This window comes from Stenella coeruleoalba (genome assembly GCF_951394435.1).
Source record: "Stenella coeruleoalba genome assembly, chromosome: 1".
Taxonomy (NCBI): Eukaryota; Metazoa; Chordata; class Mammalia; order Artiodactyla; family Delphinidae; genus Stenella; species Stenella coeruleoalba.
Window position 1 is genome coordinate 105,598,583 of NC_137169.1, and position 17,793 is coordinate 105,616,375.

Here is a 17,793-nt window from a genome sequence, read left to right on the forward strand (position 1 = left end):
CTCTTTCCTCTTACTTCCTTGTTCTATCCCCTACCCCCTTCTTTTTTTATTTTCATTTTTAGATTTATGAATGTTTTTCCTATTCTGTAAGGGAGTTAGTTCTGCTACTTAGCCCTCCCTAGAGCATTAAGCCTTTCATCGCACGTGTGCCTCAAACTGATTAGAGCTTAGGGTAAAGGTTTGGGGAAAAACCTATTAATCCACCAAAGTATTGTAACATCTGGGCAATATTTAAAATAAATTAAGAGGTCATTTGAGGACTAACGATGACTCGCTCATAAAACAGACTTGGGCAGTCAAGTATCGTCATTTAAAATGTTAAGGCAAAAACTCTACAGCCAGTTTGTATACTGAGCTCTGTTTGAAGAAGTTTGATATTAAGTAGGGATTCATCCATTATCGGATGATAGGAGAGTTTTATCCATTGTACTCATGAATTTCTTAATGACTGGAAGATGACAGTTGATCTTAATCTGAGCTGTTCATGTCTGCCCAGTTGATTTCATACCAACCTTTTAAATTCAGCTACTAGTACAGGGACCTGACAGATGCTATTTTGTTTCTACAGCAACAGTAAATGCTAGGTTCAATTAATTTTGTGAAACATCTGGCATGTTCTACTTGGTACGGATTCTCTAGTGATACCATTACAAAGGTGGACAATCTAGAAGGCATTTTTGGAAAGCTTGCTACCAGTCAGCATCATCCGGGAAACTTAGAGTTTCTAAATGAAATTGTTGATTGTCACTCGAAATTTTTAAAAAATAGTTCTATTATGTATAATAGTTGCATCTCAATTAGAAAGAGGAAATGGGAGAAATATTTTTGAATTTGCACAAAATTGTCAGAAGTAGCATATATTAAAGTGTTACATAAAAATATGACTATCCAAAAGTTTAAAACGTGTTTTCGTTTGTATAAAATGTTTAGTATGCCTAACGCTTGTGTACTTTTCTTTTGCTTCCTTTTCTTTCATTGAGCTTCACAGCTAAATTTGGGCTTTACAATACAGTATTTCTGTGAGCAGACATAGATGTCACAAATTAAACATAGTGTTTTCATATTAGGATCTAAAAATAGTTTGGACAGGCTGGATGGGAAATAACCTTTTTTCCCCCCTTTCAAATATGGCCAATATTGTAGAAAGGTGAAGACTTAGAAAATTACAGGTAAAACAAGAGGAGTTTTTTCTCCATATTAAATTAAAAATACTCTCTTGGTGCCTGGGCTCAAAAAATTTTGGAGCTGGGAAGGAGCTTAAAGATCATCTCACGCAGTCTCTCAATTTAGAGGTATGGAAAGCTCATGGTTTAAATAACTTAGCCCAGGCAGAGCCAAAGATTGCTAACCATTCTCAGCCAAGACCTTTTTATTCTGTATATTAAACCACATTGTCTTATGTACATTGAATTAAATAAATACTTGTTTTAAGTGCAGGACCTTCTTTCTATACCCTAAGGATTGCAGGAGGATTCTTTAGGAATTCTGTGAAGAAATCTGGCATCCTAATGAGCATATTTAAAATATGGTAACTGTACCTTTAGGTCAAGTCCCTTTTCTTCACTAAATTTAGAATCAGAAAAATACAGACCTTTAACACAGCAGTGTTTGACCTTTCTGCTGTAACCTGGCTTACCGCCTTTACTGTTTGTAGAATAATAAAACATTGAGAGGAGGAAGAAAACATTCAGCTTGAAGAATCATGGCATTTGATTGTTGTGCTGTTTTCTCCAATAATTAAGAATGTGGAAGGAAATAGATTAATTGGGCTCAAAGTGTTTGTAGATAAAATGTATGTTTTGGATTCTGGATCTACTGTTTAAGTCTTGACTTTTAAGCACCTTAAGGCCTGTTGTGCTTTATGGCAAACGCAGATCTAAGTGGGACAAAGGCAGACTGATTTTTGTCTGTTTCTGAACAAATGTGGATAGAATAGAAATAAGTGTAAATTGTTTTTGATAGTTCTCTTTTTAGTTTGTAGAAAGAAAAAATTGAAAGAAAAAACAATTTCCTTTAGCTAAATTCTGCTACAAATGTGAAGAAAAGCTCTTATCCTAAGAGCGAGATTGTTCTGTAAGGTCATTTTGATTCCTTTGTTTAATCTGGTTACTGTTAAATATCACCATCAGAATGCCTCCTGGTTGCTTTTCTTCTTTTTCTTTCTCTCTTTCCTTCTTTCTTTCTTATATTAAAGAAAAACTGCAACAGTGTAGTTCTCCTGCTTACTAATTTTCTGACTTTATGCAAACTGATTTATTTGCCTCCTACAGAATTTATGTCTGAAGACCCAAGGTTGTCAAATATCTAAAGAAAGGTTTGAAGCTTTATTCTAGCTGATAATTTCCTTCTTTATTGTCTGGCCCTGAACTACAATAGAAAAGCTGTCATAGAAGGGGTGTGGTCCCTTGGTAAACATTAATTCAGCTCTGGTTCACGTGCAGTTTTCTTTTCTATCTAAATTCAGAGAGTAAGAGACCTTTGCTTCAAGCCTTGCAATGCCAGAGTCTGCTCTTGTATGGCTATGATAAATTTATCCCTCTCTATAGCTTAGCTATGTAACCCAGATCAGGCCCTTTGGAAGGGGTAAGCATTAGATGCTGGTGAAAGATTAGGCCTTTAATTTTATGCTAGTTGATAGTTCTTGTGTATCCCCTGTTGCTAACAATAGGATAGAAAATTATAGTAGTTTGAGCCCTGTGACTTTCTATTATGACTATGAAAGTGTCAAGAAAACTGCTGTTAATCCAGAAGATCTAAATAACTGCCTTTTAGCCTAAAGGTCTTATTTTATGCAACCTTAGGCCTGGAAGCAATTCTCTTTTCTGATGCTGAAAAGCATTTGTCCTGAGTCAAAAGCAACTGAATTTAAGATTATATTATGATTACAACATGATTTTAGTAACTGATAGCATGGAGATTAACACTGATTCAACCAAATCAAGTATTACTGATTTCAGGCTCTACAAAATCTTCATAGGAGTGGTTGGTTTATGTACTTGATATTTCACAAGATTCATTATGAGCTGTTTACTCAGTGGGACTTTGCTAGGTACTCTTTTGGCAGACTTATCTGAAAGGAAATTTTTTTTCCTGAGATTTAAAATAATAAAATATTATGAATAAAGAAGAAACAAACATCTTCTAGCCTTTAGGTCAATACATTACATTTACCAAATTAGGGGTTTCCTGTGATGATTCGTGCCAGGATGGGTTCAGATGAGATCCAGACTCATTATGTACTTTTCTGTGGCATCCTTTGGATTTAAAGTTGATGTTGAAATGCGTAAATTAAACATCTACCTTTTTATCTATTTATCTGGTCTTTTTCTAAGAGAACCACTGAGAGATTAGAGCAATGGTCTGGGAATTAGGAGACAGGCCTATTTTTGTTAATTTGCTTTTGTTTTTATTGTTCTGTTTACTTTATTAAACAAAAACTTTTGGTCCGTACAATATTCCAGGCATTATGGTAGGCAATGGGTTTATAAAGATGAAAAGGAAGTTACCAACTTAACTGCATTTGGTTTAATTGGATCCTTTTCCTGATTTCCAGTGTAACTTTGGACAAATTACTTATCTAAGTCTCCATTTCCTCAAATGTAAGATAGGATTGGACCAGATGGCTAATTTATAAAGTGTCCTTCACAGCTCTAAGATTCTTTGGTTTAAAGTGATTAAATATGACCATTTAAAACTTGAAGCTATTTAATTCTGCTTGTTACAGTTTAAATTTGAAAAATATCTTGTAATAGATGTTGTTGGAAATTTGTTTTACACCGAGGAAGTAAGAAGGCAAGTTTGGTAGAGAATGTTTTATCGTTAAATAAATGATAAAATTATTTATCAGTCAGAATTGTTGTAAATATCTATTAAAATAGTTACCTCTCCCATGGTGTGACATAATTCACATCGCTTCAGTGCAAGGCTCCCTGTTATACCCACAACAACAAATATCTCAATTTTTTCTAGGAGTCATTATCCTTGCTACTTTTCTCTTTCTCCCTGTCTCACCATCCAGTCCTGTTGACTCTACCTTCAAAACATATCCAAATCTATCCATTTCTCTCTCCCTCCATTACTACCACTATAATCCAAGCCACTATTATCTCTCCCCTGCAGCAGCCTCCTAGCTGGTCTTCCCATTCCTATTGGTGCTCCCAACAATCTATTCATCACAGAGCAGCTATTTAAAATTTAAATATGATTGATTACTTTTCCGTTAAAAACCCTGCAGTCCATTCTCATTTCAATGAGAATGAAATCCAGCTTCATTACCTCCGATGTAGGTTCTGTACACCAGATCTGGCCCCTCCCTGCCTTTCCACCTCATCGTGTATTACCATCCACTTTGCCCAGTATGCTCTAGCCCTGTGCTTTCCAGAAAGGCCGCCACTAGCCCTGTGTGCCTACTGAGCACTTGAAATGTGGCTAGTCCGAAATGAGATATGCTGTGAGTGTGAAGTATAACCTTAATTTTAAAGACTTCTTATGGAAAGAATGTAAAGTATCTTGATAATTTCTATATTGAATACATGCTTATGATAATATTTTAGGTATAATATATTGGGTCAAAGAAAATGTTTTATTAAAATTAAGTTTACCTATTTATTTTTACTTTAGTCAGTGAAGATACTAGAAAATTTTAAATTACATATGTGGCTCATATTATATTTCTCTTGGAAAGTGCTCCTCTAACCACGTAGGCTTTTCTCTTTCCCAGGGGCATATCTACCCGAGGTCTTTTCCGTTAGTTGATCCTCTGCCTGGATTATTCTTCTCAATAAGATTATTCTTATTTTGCAGAGCTGGTTCTTTGTCATGTAGATCTTAATTTAAACGCTGCCTGATAGAGACCTTCCACTCATCAACCACTTTAAAGTAACTTAACAACTTTGTCATGCTTTCCTATTTTATAGCATAGGGCTTGTCACTAGCTTATATTTAGTGTATTTCCTTGTTCTTTTATCATTTAGCTCCCCACTCCAAATCCCACAGTGCTTTGCATATTAGGGGGTACTTCATAGATGTTTTAAAAAATGATGAACAGCCCTGGAAGAATAGAAAAGATTTTTCTTCTGAAATCTTTATACTTCCAGTCAGTTGCTGTCAGGAAGGGGTTTAAGGTAAGCTGAAACCCCACTGCCTAGAAGGTGGTAATCAGAGCTTAAACATGTGAGGTAAAGAAAAAATGAATATAGCTGCCTTTTTTCTCTTCCTAATGGATTTGTATTTTCCCTAATGGGAGTGCAGGAGAAAGGGAGGGGGGATAGGCAGGGAGAGAAGAGATGGAATTTAATGCCATAGTGAATTGCTAAAGTTTTATTTTTGTATCTTAGCTCATAATGAATATTAGGTACAGTTCAGTAAGTTTATCTTAGTCTGATCATCCCAAATATAAATAGATTTTTTTTCACCTGAATCTTTTGGGTGAATCGATATTCCTATAAAACATACCTCCTTCCCAGACCCTATGGATTTTAAAATTTATTTTAATTTTTGTTACTTTTTATTTTGAAATAATTTCAAAGTTAGAGAAGTCATAAGAGAAGTACAAAGAACTCACAGATTCACCAGTTGCTATATGTTGCTACGTTTGCTTTATCACTCTCACTGTTTATAGACACATTTTTTTTTATTCCTGAGTTATTTGAGAATTAGTTGCAGATATTATGCATCTTTACGCTCAATAAGCATGTATTTCCTAAAGACAAGGACATCTCTTACATAACTACAGTACAATTACCAAAGTTAGGAAATTTAGTATTGATTAAATACTATTATCTAATATATGGTCCATATTTGAAATCTACCCATTTTTCCAATAATGTGAATAGGCATGTTGTAAGAAAGATAGTTGAACTATAACTTTTTCTCCCTTAGGGATGGTGTGAGTTTGACCTTTTGAATTCCCTGATTGAAAATAGGATAAAGCAAATATTTGGTCATCATAAGCATTTAAAAAAATCCTCTCTTCTTTTTAATCTCTGAATTACTTGCTTTAACTGAATAGAGAAAGAGAAAGGTGGGGAGGGGAGCTAGAGAGGAAGTGAATCAGTACTCAGAATGCGGAACAGGACTGGCTTCAGGAATTACTGATAAGCCATTCAGCAAGGCTGGTTTTCTAAGTCTCTGGCAAAAGATGCCAAAGACATTTGAAGATAAACTTTATTGTTGGCTACGCTTAACTTAATCGTCTCACTGCTTCTTCCTAGCCCACGACCGAAGAGTTACTCAGACAACCAAAGCTGGATTCAGGTGAGACCGGTACAACTCAGCAGGCTGTATCTGATTCCCATTTGACAGAACTCCAGGAAAAAATCCAGCAAACAGAGGCCACCAACAAGGTATCGGAGATCACAGGGTTTTTTGAGAACGTGACCGGCTCTAGCTGGGTCTGCGTTAACCTCTCCGAGTAGGACCTGGGAGATGGGTACTGTGTATGCCTGGTGCTCTGTGGAATATGTTCTTAAAAGTGTAGTTCTTTCCTGTATCTCTCATCAAGATTTTAGCCTGTTCTGCACAGATCAGAATTTCTGGTGCCTTTTAGGTCTGATAATAAAACATGAGTGCAGTTTTCAACTGTATAAGGCACTGAGACAAGAGGTTCATGCTTTTGATTTTGGTTTAACTTCTTACCCCTGTAGAGCCCATGGGTTTTAACATCTGCTTAGAAGAAAATTCCCACAATTTGGGATGCTGTGCTCCTGGCTTTGTGTACCCTTGTGTCCTGTCCTGTAGTAGATAGCAGAAGCTCCTTGGTCTTCGTGTAAAAGGTCCACAGTGACTCATGTGGACCAGTACCCCCAGTATGGCTGCCGTCATAGAGGAAGCACAGTGCATGAGAATTGAAGCAATTGAGTATTAAAAGAAGTATTTCACATGTCCTGCTACTTTCTCTTGCTGATTGACTTAGGACTTTAATGGTTATGCTATGTGGGGAAAAATTAATAAGGTAATATTCCCTAAGAAATCCTTTAAACCTAGATTTGAGGAAGGACTTCATGGTTGCATTTGAGGTTAAAAGAAATCATTGACCTACCAAACTGTTTTTCTTTGCTGAATTCAGATTCTTCAAGAAAAACTGAATGAAATGAGCTGTGAACTAAAGTCCGCCCAGGAGTCGTCTCAGAAGCAAGATGGTACAATTCAAAACCTCAAGGAAACTCTGAAAAGCAGGGAAAATGAGGTAAAATGTTTGGCAGTCAAGGACCCATGAGGAAACAATTTTTCCCATCAAAGTAGACAAGTATTCTATAATTTATTGAATTGGATATTGTCAGACTAACAGATCTTAGCCTAGAGAAACTGTAGTGTCATCTAAATTGGAATTTTGGAACAGTCCTGCTTCTAAAATCTGTACAGGCGAGATAACGGAATTTATATTTAGCTCGCTAACATTTTTGGTACTCCCTGTCTTTGTTTTCAGACCGAGGAGTTGTACCAGGTGATCGAAGGTCAAAACGACACAATGGTAAAGCTTCGAGAAATGCTGCACCAAAGTCAGCTTGGACAACTTCATGTATGTGAGGGTCACCTGGGACAGGAGGCATCACTTGAGCATGTGCCACTCGCAGCCACAGTGTTGATCTTGTTGTTCTTGTCAGCTGCTCAGTGCTTGCCCTCCTTGTGATGATGATTCTCACTCTGCTTTCAGAACTCAGAGGGTACTTCCCCAGCTCAGCAACAGGTGGCTCTGCTTGACCTTCAGAGCGCTTTATTCTGCAGCCAGCTTGAAATACAGAAGCTCCAGAGGGTGGTACGACAAAAAGAACGGCAGCTGGCTGATGCCAGACGATGTGTGCAATTTGTAGAGGCTGCAGCACAGGAGAGAGAACAGCAGAAAGAGGCTTCTTGGAAACATAACCAAGTAAATCATTAATCATTTTGTGGCACTGTGTAAATGCAGACTTTGCCCTGATAGTAACTTTTTATAAGGATAGCTTGTGTTGAACCCTTGAGTCACTTACTTAATCTAAGTAATTCAGCTCAACATTTGTTGCCCTTATACCATGTGCCAGGTATTGGGGCTGTGTTCTGGAAATACAAGGGTGAATATCACAGGCTCTATTCCTCTTAAGTTACTTGTAATATCGTATGAAAGACAGTCACGTAAACAGTATTTCAATGTGGTAAATACTGTAGAAGAGGCATATAGGGGTCCTGTAGGAATATATACAAGGGACCGGGGAAGGGAATCAGGAAAGCTTCACAAAGGAGGAGATATGTGAGATTATTCTTGAAGGGTGGGTAAGAGTCAGCGAGACAGAAAAGTGGGAAGAACAACCAAGTCAGAGGAATGGCGTGCACAATTAGTCATGTATGTTTTTTAAAATTAAAACACATAATTCTTAAATGGTTTCTTGTTCGCTTAGAGCAAATGCCATCTTTTTTTTTTTTTTTAAGATTTAAAAGGATAGGTAGGAATGTTGTATCCTTGAGCTTACTGTAAAGTAAAGGATCCAGGTTTATGGTAGAACAGAGTCTCACTTAGTACTTATATAGATGTATCATTTTTAAGCCAAAAATAAGTATTGAACTGTAATATCAAATTTACATCCTACGCCCATCCACGGTTCCCATGATTTCCGACATCATATCTGACTCATGTGTAGTAGTATCTCTAGAGTAATTTTAAGAATGGCACTTTTTGCTACTTTATTTTTTGTTCTCTGTGCTTTGAAAGTTTTAAGGCCTCCATATCTAATGACCATGTGAAAATTTTAGATTGTTTGAAAAGGGAATCTGTTTAATTCAGGAATTGCGAAAAGCCTTGCAGCAGCTACAAGGAGAATTGCAGAGTAAGGGCCAACAGCTTCATACCCTGGAGGCTGAAAAATACAATGAGATTCGCACCCAAGAGCAACACATCCAGCAGCTCAACCACAGTCTGAGTCACAAAGAGCAGCTGCTTCAGGTGAGTCCACAGAATGATTTCAAGTAAAACTGGGTTCCTAGAGCTCGGGAATTGATGTTCATATCATCTCAAAACATTAGTCCACCTGTGTTGAGTACCTGCTACATGTAGAACATTAAGAGGTGGGAATCAGGAGGATTCAGAAGAAATAGAAAGCACAATCAGTCAACCAAGATGCTAACCAGCAAGTGTAGGAAACAAGAAATATAGACCTGAAACAGTTAAGCAATAAATATTCAGCAAATAGTTATTAAGCACCTCTGTGAATTAGGTACTAGGCTAGGTATGAGGAAAATGAAGAGAAGATATGTCCACTGCTCCCACTGAAGACCTCTGTACAGAAATTTCCAGAGTTATATAGACGATAAAATGAAAGTTATAGGAAAAAATGGAGCACCAAAGAAGAGACTGATCAGTTCTACCACCTACTCTAAGCTTTAGTCACACCGGATCCCTTATATTTCGCTGAGCATACGATTTTTTCATGGTATACATATGTTGTGCCAGTTTTTTTCTCTGATAGAGATACCCCACAGCCTCTTGGGAAACTCCTAGTCCTTTAAGACTCAGAGCAAATGCAACCTCTTTTGTGAGAACTTTAGTGACACCTTCAGGCAGAGTTAGGCAATGCAGCCCATGTTCCCCTAGTAGCTTGCTGCATGCGTATATGTATACACCTGCGTATATGTGATGCAGAATAGTCGACATTCTGTATGTCTGTCATCTCTGCTAAACTGTGTTCCCCTTGAAAGTGATCACATTTTGTTTTTTATCCCGAATCACTAACAAATTCCTTGACAAAGTGTGGAAATTCAGTTAATACTGAATAAATGAATAAAGGAAAATATTTTTTGGTCTCATTAGGAATTTCGGGAGCTCCTGCAGTATCGAAATAACTCGGACAAAACCCTTGAAGCAAATGAAATGTTGCTTGAGAAGCTTCGGCAAAGAATACAAGATAGAGATGTTGCTCTAGAGGTATGTACCATAATTTTGCTTATGATGCTGTGGATTATTTCATCCACAGGGGGACTTCAGAAATGTATTTACTTAATTTGCTGCTTTTGGGAGTTGGTTTTCCATTCCTTTATATTTGGAATCTTATTGAATAAGAGTGATCAGAATAGTGACTCTTGTGGAGCTTTGGGATGCTGACTTTGCTTGCAGCGGGCTATAGACGAAAAGTTCTCCAGTCTAGAAGAAAAAGAAAAAGAACTGCGTCAACTTTGTCTTGCCGTGAGAGAGCGAGATCATGACTTAGAGAGATTGCGCGGTATCCTCTCCTCCAATGAAGCTACCATGCAGGTAAGAGCAAAAGCTGTCACGACTTGGTATCCCTCTCCCACTTGGATTCTAAACCTGAAATATCACCCCTTCCATCATTTTCTGAAAACCAGGATATTTGCTTTATTAAAAATATATATATACAAAAGCAAACAAAAGTAGCAGTCATTAGTTCTGTCGTTATACATAAGGGAGTGAGAAGTTTTAGCACTTCTACTGTGAACTTTGTGGGAGAGGGCAGTGAATATGGATTTTTATACATAGTTCTAATTTAGTTCTAATCCTTGCTAATATTTATATACTTTTATATAAATGTTGCTCAGATGCAGCTATTATATTGTATTTTTCTCATTAATATTATGTACATGTCTGTGTACAGCCACAATCAGAACACTTGTTTCTCTTATTAATATTTACTCTGGGCTATTTTTGTATATTTATTTTAGAGCTTAAATATCTAACCATCTGACACTTCTTGAAGTTCTTCACTTCCTCCAAAGTACTTCATTTAACACATACATTATACTTATCTCTCTACAGACTAGATGAGAGTTTCTAAAAGCAACAAATAGACTAGTATGGCATTGTTAGATTAGATACTACGTTTTTTCCTTTTGCAAAAGAAATTGATAGATAACTTAGGAGATAATGTAAAGGTGGATCAGGTTTCCTGTTTATGCTGAGGAGTGTGGGGTGGCCCTTTGACTTAGTGGCTGCTTTCTTTGTGACTGTAGTGTATGGAGAGTCTCCTGAGGGCCAAAGGCCTGGAAGTGGAACAGTTGTCTGCCAGCTGTCAAAACCTCCAATGGCTGAAAGAAGAAATGGAAACGAAATTTAGCCATTGGCAGAAGGAGCAAGAAAGTATCATTCAGCAGCTACAGACATCTCTGCATGACAGGAACAAAGAAGTGGAGGCAAGAATTTAGTTAACTTAAGGGCAGCTGGTTTAGTGATGACATAATCTCAGTCTTGCATTAGGACTCTTGAGGTCTGAGAGGCCGGCGACCCAAGTCTTTAATTCCATCCTGTCTCTGGGCAGGTCACTGGCTTTCACTGGGACTTCTTTTTCCTATACCTATAAACTCAAGGGGACAATTATCTTTCTCAAAGAAGTTATGTGAGAATTAATGAGATCTAGAAAATGTACCTACAGTACAATAGCTAACCTTTGTTATGGTGCTCATGCTGCGTCATGCACTTTCTTAAGAGCTTAATGGACGTCAATTCATTGAATCCTCGCAAATCTATGAGGTACATACTATTATTCCTCTTTGACAGACAAGGAAACAGACTTCTGAAGTGAAGCAACTTGTCCAAAGTGACATAGCTAATAAGTGGCAGAGCCAGTGTGCACCCCAGGCGATCTGGCTCCACAGTTTTAACCCCCATGTATTACCTCCAGTGTAGAACTAGCAGCTTCATCACCATGCTAATAAATACAGTGCTTGTTATTTTTTTCAGCTGATCATTTCGTGTTCCCCCATAAAGTCAAACGGGAGTAGATAAATGAGATAAATGAACCGAGTGCCCATTTATCCGCACCTAACGTTATTATGTGCCCAGAGCATTATAGGGCAAGGACTTATTTTAGAAAACAATATGTAAGTTGCCATTCTAAGTATTTTTTTCTGTATTGTTAGTGTTCATTCACTGAGCATGTATTGACAGTCTTTTATGTGCCAGGCCTATGCTGGATCTGCGGGAACAAAAATGAATAAAACATCATACTTGCTCTCTCTTCTATGATAGATTCTTTTAAGCCCTTTGATATACAGTAGATGGAATTCTTTCCTCCAAAACTTACACTGTCTCTCCTGTATTAGGATCTTAGTGCAACATTGCTCTGCAAACTTGGACCAGGACAGAGTGAGATAGCTGAGGAGCTGTGCCAGCGTCTACAGCGAAAGGAAAGGATGCTGCAGGACCTTCTAAGTGATCGAAACAAACAAGTGGTGGAATATGAAATGGAGATTCAGGGCCTGCTTCAGTCCATGAGCAGCAGGGAGCAGGAGAGCCAAGTAAGGACTAATGCCCAGTCCAGAAGAGTACCACTTAGTGCGTTTATAGTCTGCACTATAGGAAGCATTAGAACTTTATAAAGTGTAAAATTTACGTCATTTTACAGTCCATTCTGTTAGTTCTTCTCCTTCAGCCTATTAACTAGACTACAGTTTTACATCAGTCATCAGAGTATGAAATATTTCTAGAACACTTTGCATTTGGAGGGTACCTAAATAATACATGTCCCCACTCATTAAATTCATTATGTACATTTTCTTTTCCTTAATGTTCTGATAATTTTGACAGAAAGGAATATAGGGTTCTGGAGTGTTTTGATTTTGATTCTAACTGATCAAGACTTGAGTGATATTTTGTTTCTAGCCAGGGTATGGGAAAACTTATACTTTCCGTATTTTCTCTTAATTCATGTAAAATCTGAGTTATTTTAAGAGAGAAAAAAAAGTTTGTGTTTTTTCAAAGGCCATGATGAGAATAAACAATCTCATAGTAATACGGCATATAGTAATTTCAAAATAATGGTACACAAATATTTCAAAAGTAAATTCTTAACTTACCCTCCTTTTCACGTATCTTTCTCCTAAAGGCTAGAGAAAGTCTGGTATAGTTGACTTGTGCTGCATTTCAGGGACCAGTCACTCCGAATTCTCCCTAGTCAGTTCTCAGAGGGAACTAGATTCTTATCATTTGCCTATGTTATTTGACAATAATATTCTCTAATGCTTCCTTATATTATGGGATGGTTATATTCCACTCATCCAATTCTTAGGCCCACTGCAGTAAATACACATTTTGTTAGATACATGCTGCCATGTGCTGCAGAAATTGCTTCTGGAATAGACCTAACAAGATCATTGTGAATTATTTAAGTCTTTGGCAAGAGGCTAACAAGTCTTTGAGTTTTCTTTTTCACCCCTTTGTAATTTGAAAGAATTAGCCTTATAACACTTAATATACTGCTGGTAGTAAAATAATGGAATCTAGGAGATGCCTGAGATCACAAAAGATTTTCAACGCAAGAAAAAGTGTAATGATTGTATTCTTCTAAATCTGCTTCTCGAATTTTATATGCAGAAAAATCCCTTGAATAGCTTTTTAAAAGCGTAGCCTCAAGAATTTGCATTTCTTATAAGCTTCCAGGTGATGGTGATGCCGCTGGTCCATGAGCCACACTTGGAGGAGCAGCGCTAAAAGCAGCACTGCTAGAAAAAGAGTACCAAGCCAGATAGATCATATATAGGGCACAAGATGTCTTGTGTATTATTCACTCTGTTTCTTCTCATAACTTCACAGAGATTTTTATTAGGGCAAATTAATAATGTACTGTTACCTCTAAGATGGTTATGTCCAAATCCCTGAAGAGTCTGAATTTTACATACTAAAACTGGAAGGTTATTCTTTTATTTCCCTTAGAAGTTATGACAAGAGCTCAGCTTCTTATTTAAAATAGTAGTAATTCTCCCAGAGACAGTCGATGCTATAATATAGCTAATATATTCATCATCTTATACCCTCTTTTAGTCTTAGTTTATTATTTCTAGATTTTCTGATTAAATGCAGACTTTGGTAGCATTTGTTTGTTCTAAATTTTTTCCTTATTGTACCATCATGTGTCTTAGAAAACTGTGGGATTTGAAATGAAATAAACTGGGTTTGGTGATTCTGAGGTTCAGATTCTCCTGATCATGTGGTCTGATAAAAATGTTTCTGTGTAATTGATTCATTCAATAAATAGGTCTCGAGTACCTGTGAATTGAGTGCCTACCATGTGCCAGACATTGTTCTGGGTGCTTGGGATTCAGCACTGAACAAAACATAGTACTTGCCCTCAGAAAACTTACATCCAGTTGGGGCAGGGCGGGGGGCTGGGGAGAGAGAGAGAGACAATAAATAGATATATTGATTACTGGTAAGTGCATTGTAAAAAGAATTTAGCATGACGGGAGAATTAGGAGTAGAGATGAGATTGCTGTTTTAGATAGGAAACGCAGACTAGGCCAATCTGATAAAGTTGACATTTGGCAAAGACCTTAAGGGAGTGTACCAAACAAATGTTTGGGCAAAGACCATTCAGGCCAAAGGCACATGAGTAAAGAAAGACATATGTTACCCAATTCAAACCAGAATCTTAATACCTTAGCCTGATAGTTCTAGCAGAACAAGTTTAGATTATTTTATCTGTGACAGATGTGTTATATTCCGTTTTTCCAATATTGTGCCTACGAGAGACTTTCTTTCCGCTCATTGACTATGGTTTTTCCTATAAAATAAAAGCAAGGAAACTATTTCTTAGGGCCCCACTGGCTTTTCTTAAATGGTTGGCTTTTAACAATGACATCAGAACACAAATTTTTTTTTATTAGAATATCTCTCTAATGTTATGTGTGTTTTCCTTACTAGGCTGCTGCAGAAAAGATGGTACAGGCCCTAATGGAAAGAAATTCAGAATTACAGGCCCTGCGCCAGTATTTAGGAGGGAAAGATTTCATGACGTCCCAGGCACTCATCTCTAACCAACCAGCTGAAGTTACCTCTGTCAGTCCCCATCTTGCAGAGCAGACTGATCAAGTAAGAACCATAGACTTGTATAGATGTTTATGCCAACTGCATTTTCTTTTTATATCTGAGGCATAAGTGTGATAATTTTAATATCAAGTTGTGCAAGAATGTTCCAAGTCCTTGTCATTGTGATCATGGTTCCTGTATCTTCCTAAATCCCCCGACTCTTCCAATTTTTAGGGTTCAGTGCCTATACCCTCCAGAGATGATAGCACCTCACTGACTGACAAAGGGGATACTAGCATACCCAGGTCTGCGTTAGGTAAGTATCAAATTTCATTTCACTCAGGAACCTCTGTCTTTCCTTCCTGTAACTCTCTGTTAATAGGTTTGGCCAAGACTCTCTTTCTCTTCCTACCATAATGGAAAAAATAAGTTTGGATTCCACCGAAAGGCTGAAGACATGTGTCTTCTAGGGAGAACTACCCTTGCCTTATTTTGAATTAAAAGTATTGCTCTGGCCACACGATTTGACTCAGAGAAACTGCATCCTAATTCTCTTTTTCAGTTAGCTTTGCAGGGATTCAGGAAGGCAGGAGGCAGGGTTTCCAAACCTGCACAGCAGGACCACAGGGCTGACGCTGTCTCCTGGGTACCTTAAGCAGGCTGAGGCTGCTCACTGTAAATTGACATAACCCACATTACAGTGTTGGGAGGGGTAGGCAGTGCCAAGCTCCCCTCCATCCAAGGGATGGTTATAGGCTTTGAACTCCCTAAAAACAGCTGAGCAAAACTCAAATGGGTGCCTTAAAGTCTCTGACTTTCACAGACCAAAAGTTTGGGATCTAGGGAAGCATCAAAGAAACTATTATCCAGTGAGTTCCAAACATAGGGGCTCACCATGGTTAGTGACTTGGTGATTCTAGTGCTATGATAAGAAATGTGGACTTGGAGAATTAACTTACGATTTTTTTTAATGATTTTAAGAATGCATAAACTTTGTGTTATAGTGTAGGGTATTATGGAATTCATAGATAAGTTGTGCAAGTAGTCATTTTTTAGTGAGAAACTTTATGCTAGTTAAAGAGTAAAGGATGCTGGATTTGTTTAATTTACTCCGTAGTTACCTTTTTTTAAAAGCATCTTTCCCCAATTTTTTATTTTGCAAATTTCAAGCCTATAGAAAAGTGGCAAAAATAGTACAATGAATACCCATATACAGTTTTATTGAGATTCACCAATTGTTAACATTTTGCTACTTTTGCATTATTTCTTGCATGCACGCACACACAGATATAATGTTTTTTTCTGAACCATTTAAAAATTACAGAAATCATTGACACTTTATCCCTAAATACTTCATTATGTACTTCCTAAGAACAAGGGCATTCTCTTCCATAACTACAATATAATTATCACGCTCAGGAAATTTAGCTTTAATACAGTCCTAGTATCTAATGTACAGTCTATATTCAGAGTTCCCATTGTCCCAATAATATTCTTGATAGCTGGTTGTTCTCTTCCCTCAGGGATCATGCATTGCACCTACTTGTCATGGTTCTTTAGTCTCTTTTAATCTAGAACAGTTTTCTAGGCTTTTTTGTGTTTTTTGACATGGGCTTTCTTTGTCAATTGAAGTATAGTTGATTTACAATGTTGTGTTAATTTCTGATGTACAGCAAATTGATTCAGTTTTTTATATATATGTATATATTCTTTACCATATTCTTTTACATTATGGGTTATTACAGGATATTGAATATAGTTCCCTGTGCTGTACAGTGGGACCTTGTTGTTTATCCCTTCTATATATAATAGTTTGCATCTGCTAACCCCAGCCTCCCAATCCAACCCTTCCCCCCACCCCCCCACCCCCCAGCAACCACAAGTCTGTTCTCTGACATTGGCATTTTTTAAAACTCTGGGCCAGCTAATGGCCCTCAATTTGGCTCTGATTGTTTCCTCATGGTTAGATTCAAGTTAAACATCTTTGGCAAGAATACTACATGGATGATGTCTTTCTCAGTGCATCACATCAGGAGCACATGGTATCAGTTTGTGTTATGCTCGGTGATATTAAGTTTAGTTGTTTGGTTAAGGTTGTATCTGCCAGATGTCTCCACTCTGAAGGCTCATTTTCCCCTTTGTAATTAATAAATGATCTGCCAGCAAATGCCTTGAGATGTTGGTAGTTCTGCTTTCCCACAGTCATTCACCCAGTGGTTTTAGCATCCTTTGAGCTTGTTGGAACTCACTATTTGGTAGTTTAAAAAAGAGATTTTCTATTTCTAAAATTCCTTCTTTGTTTAGTAGTGTGTATTCTTTTATAAAGAAGAGATGCCCTTTCCCTATTCTTCCTACTCCGTTTGTTTATATCAGTATGGAGTAATGGGTTCTTTTTTTTAAAAAAATCATTGTATTATCCATTTCTGTCATTATTCCATTTGATAACCAAATTATCCCGGATTTGGCCAATTGGAGCCCCTTCAAGCTGTTCCTCTGTCCTTTCAGTATTTCCCCATCTGTTTTTGAGCACTTCCATACTTTCTGGCACAATAAGGTGTTCTGTGATTTTCTTTTACTTTGCCTACCTCCGCCCTGAAATTATCCATTACTTCAAGGAGCTCTGGTTCCTTTTAGTGGGTAATGGCATTTATATACTAGTATCTGGATATAAGATAGGTTCATAGCTGCAGGTATGTCATTTGCTTCTAGGCCCTTTTAAGTGAACAGAGCTAAGGATGTTTATATGTATATGTGTGAGCGTATGTGTGTGTGTGTGTGCGTGTGCACGCGTGTGTGTGTATATACACATATATATGTATGTGTATATACGTACACACACGCACACGCGCGCACACACACACGCACACACACACACACACACACATATATATCTCCATTTGATACTGATTCCTCTAATTCCAGTTAAACAATACAAGTTCTTTCTTTCCGTTATTTTGTATTTGTATCTGCCTTCTCCCAACATTGAGAAACCTGGTTACCTGTAACACCACTATATTTATACATTTGCACAGTACACAAAAATAGTTTCAGAATGGCTACATGAATACCAC

At 37.4% G+C, this 17,793-nt stretch overlaps 1 protein-coding gene across 20 annotated transcripts in view; it reads left to right on the forward strand.

Moving 5' to 3' along the window:
- PDE4DIP (phosphodiesterase 4D interacting protein) overlaps positions 1-17,793 on the forward strand; it is a 223,925-nt gene that overhangs the window by 133,911 nt on the left and 72,221 nt on the right. For all 20 annotated transcript variants that reach the window (XM_079925156.1, XM_079925154.1, XM_079925151.1 and 17 more), the window contains 11 exons: positions 6,213-6,344; positions 7,067-7,186; positions 7,427-7,519; positions 7,655-7,867; positions 8,756-8,914; positions 9,779-9,892; positions 10,082-10,219; positions 10,933-11,112; positions 12,022-12,216; positions 14,618-14,785; positions 14,957-15,038. In XM_079925156.1, the coding sequence (XP_079781282.1) occupies positions 6,213-6,344; positions 7,067-7,186; positions 7,427-7,519; positions 7,655-7,867; positions 8,756-8,914; positions 9,779-9,892; positions 10,082-10,219; positions 10,933-11,112; positions 12,022-12,216; positions 14,618-14,785; positions 14,957-15,038 (1,594 nt within the window). The remainder of the gene's footprint in view (positions 1-6,212; positions 6,345-7,066; positions 7,187-7,426; positions 7,520-7,654; positions 7,868-8,755; positions 8,915-9,778; positions 9,893-10,081; positions 10,220-10,932; positions 11,113-12,021; positions 12,217-14,617; positions 14,786-14,956; positions 15,039-17,793) is intronic.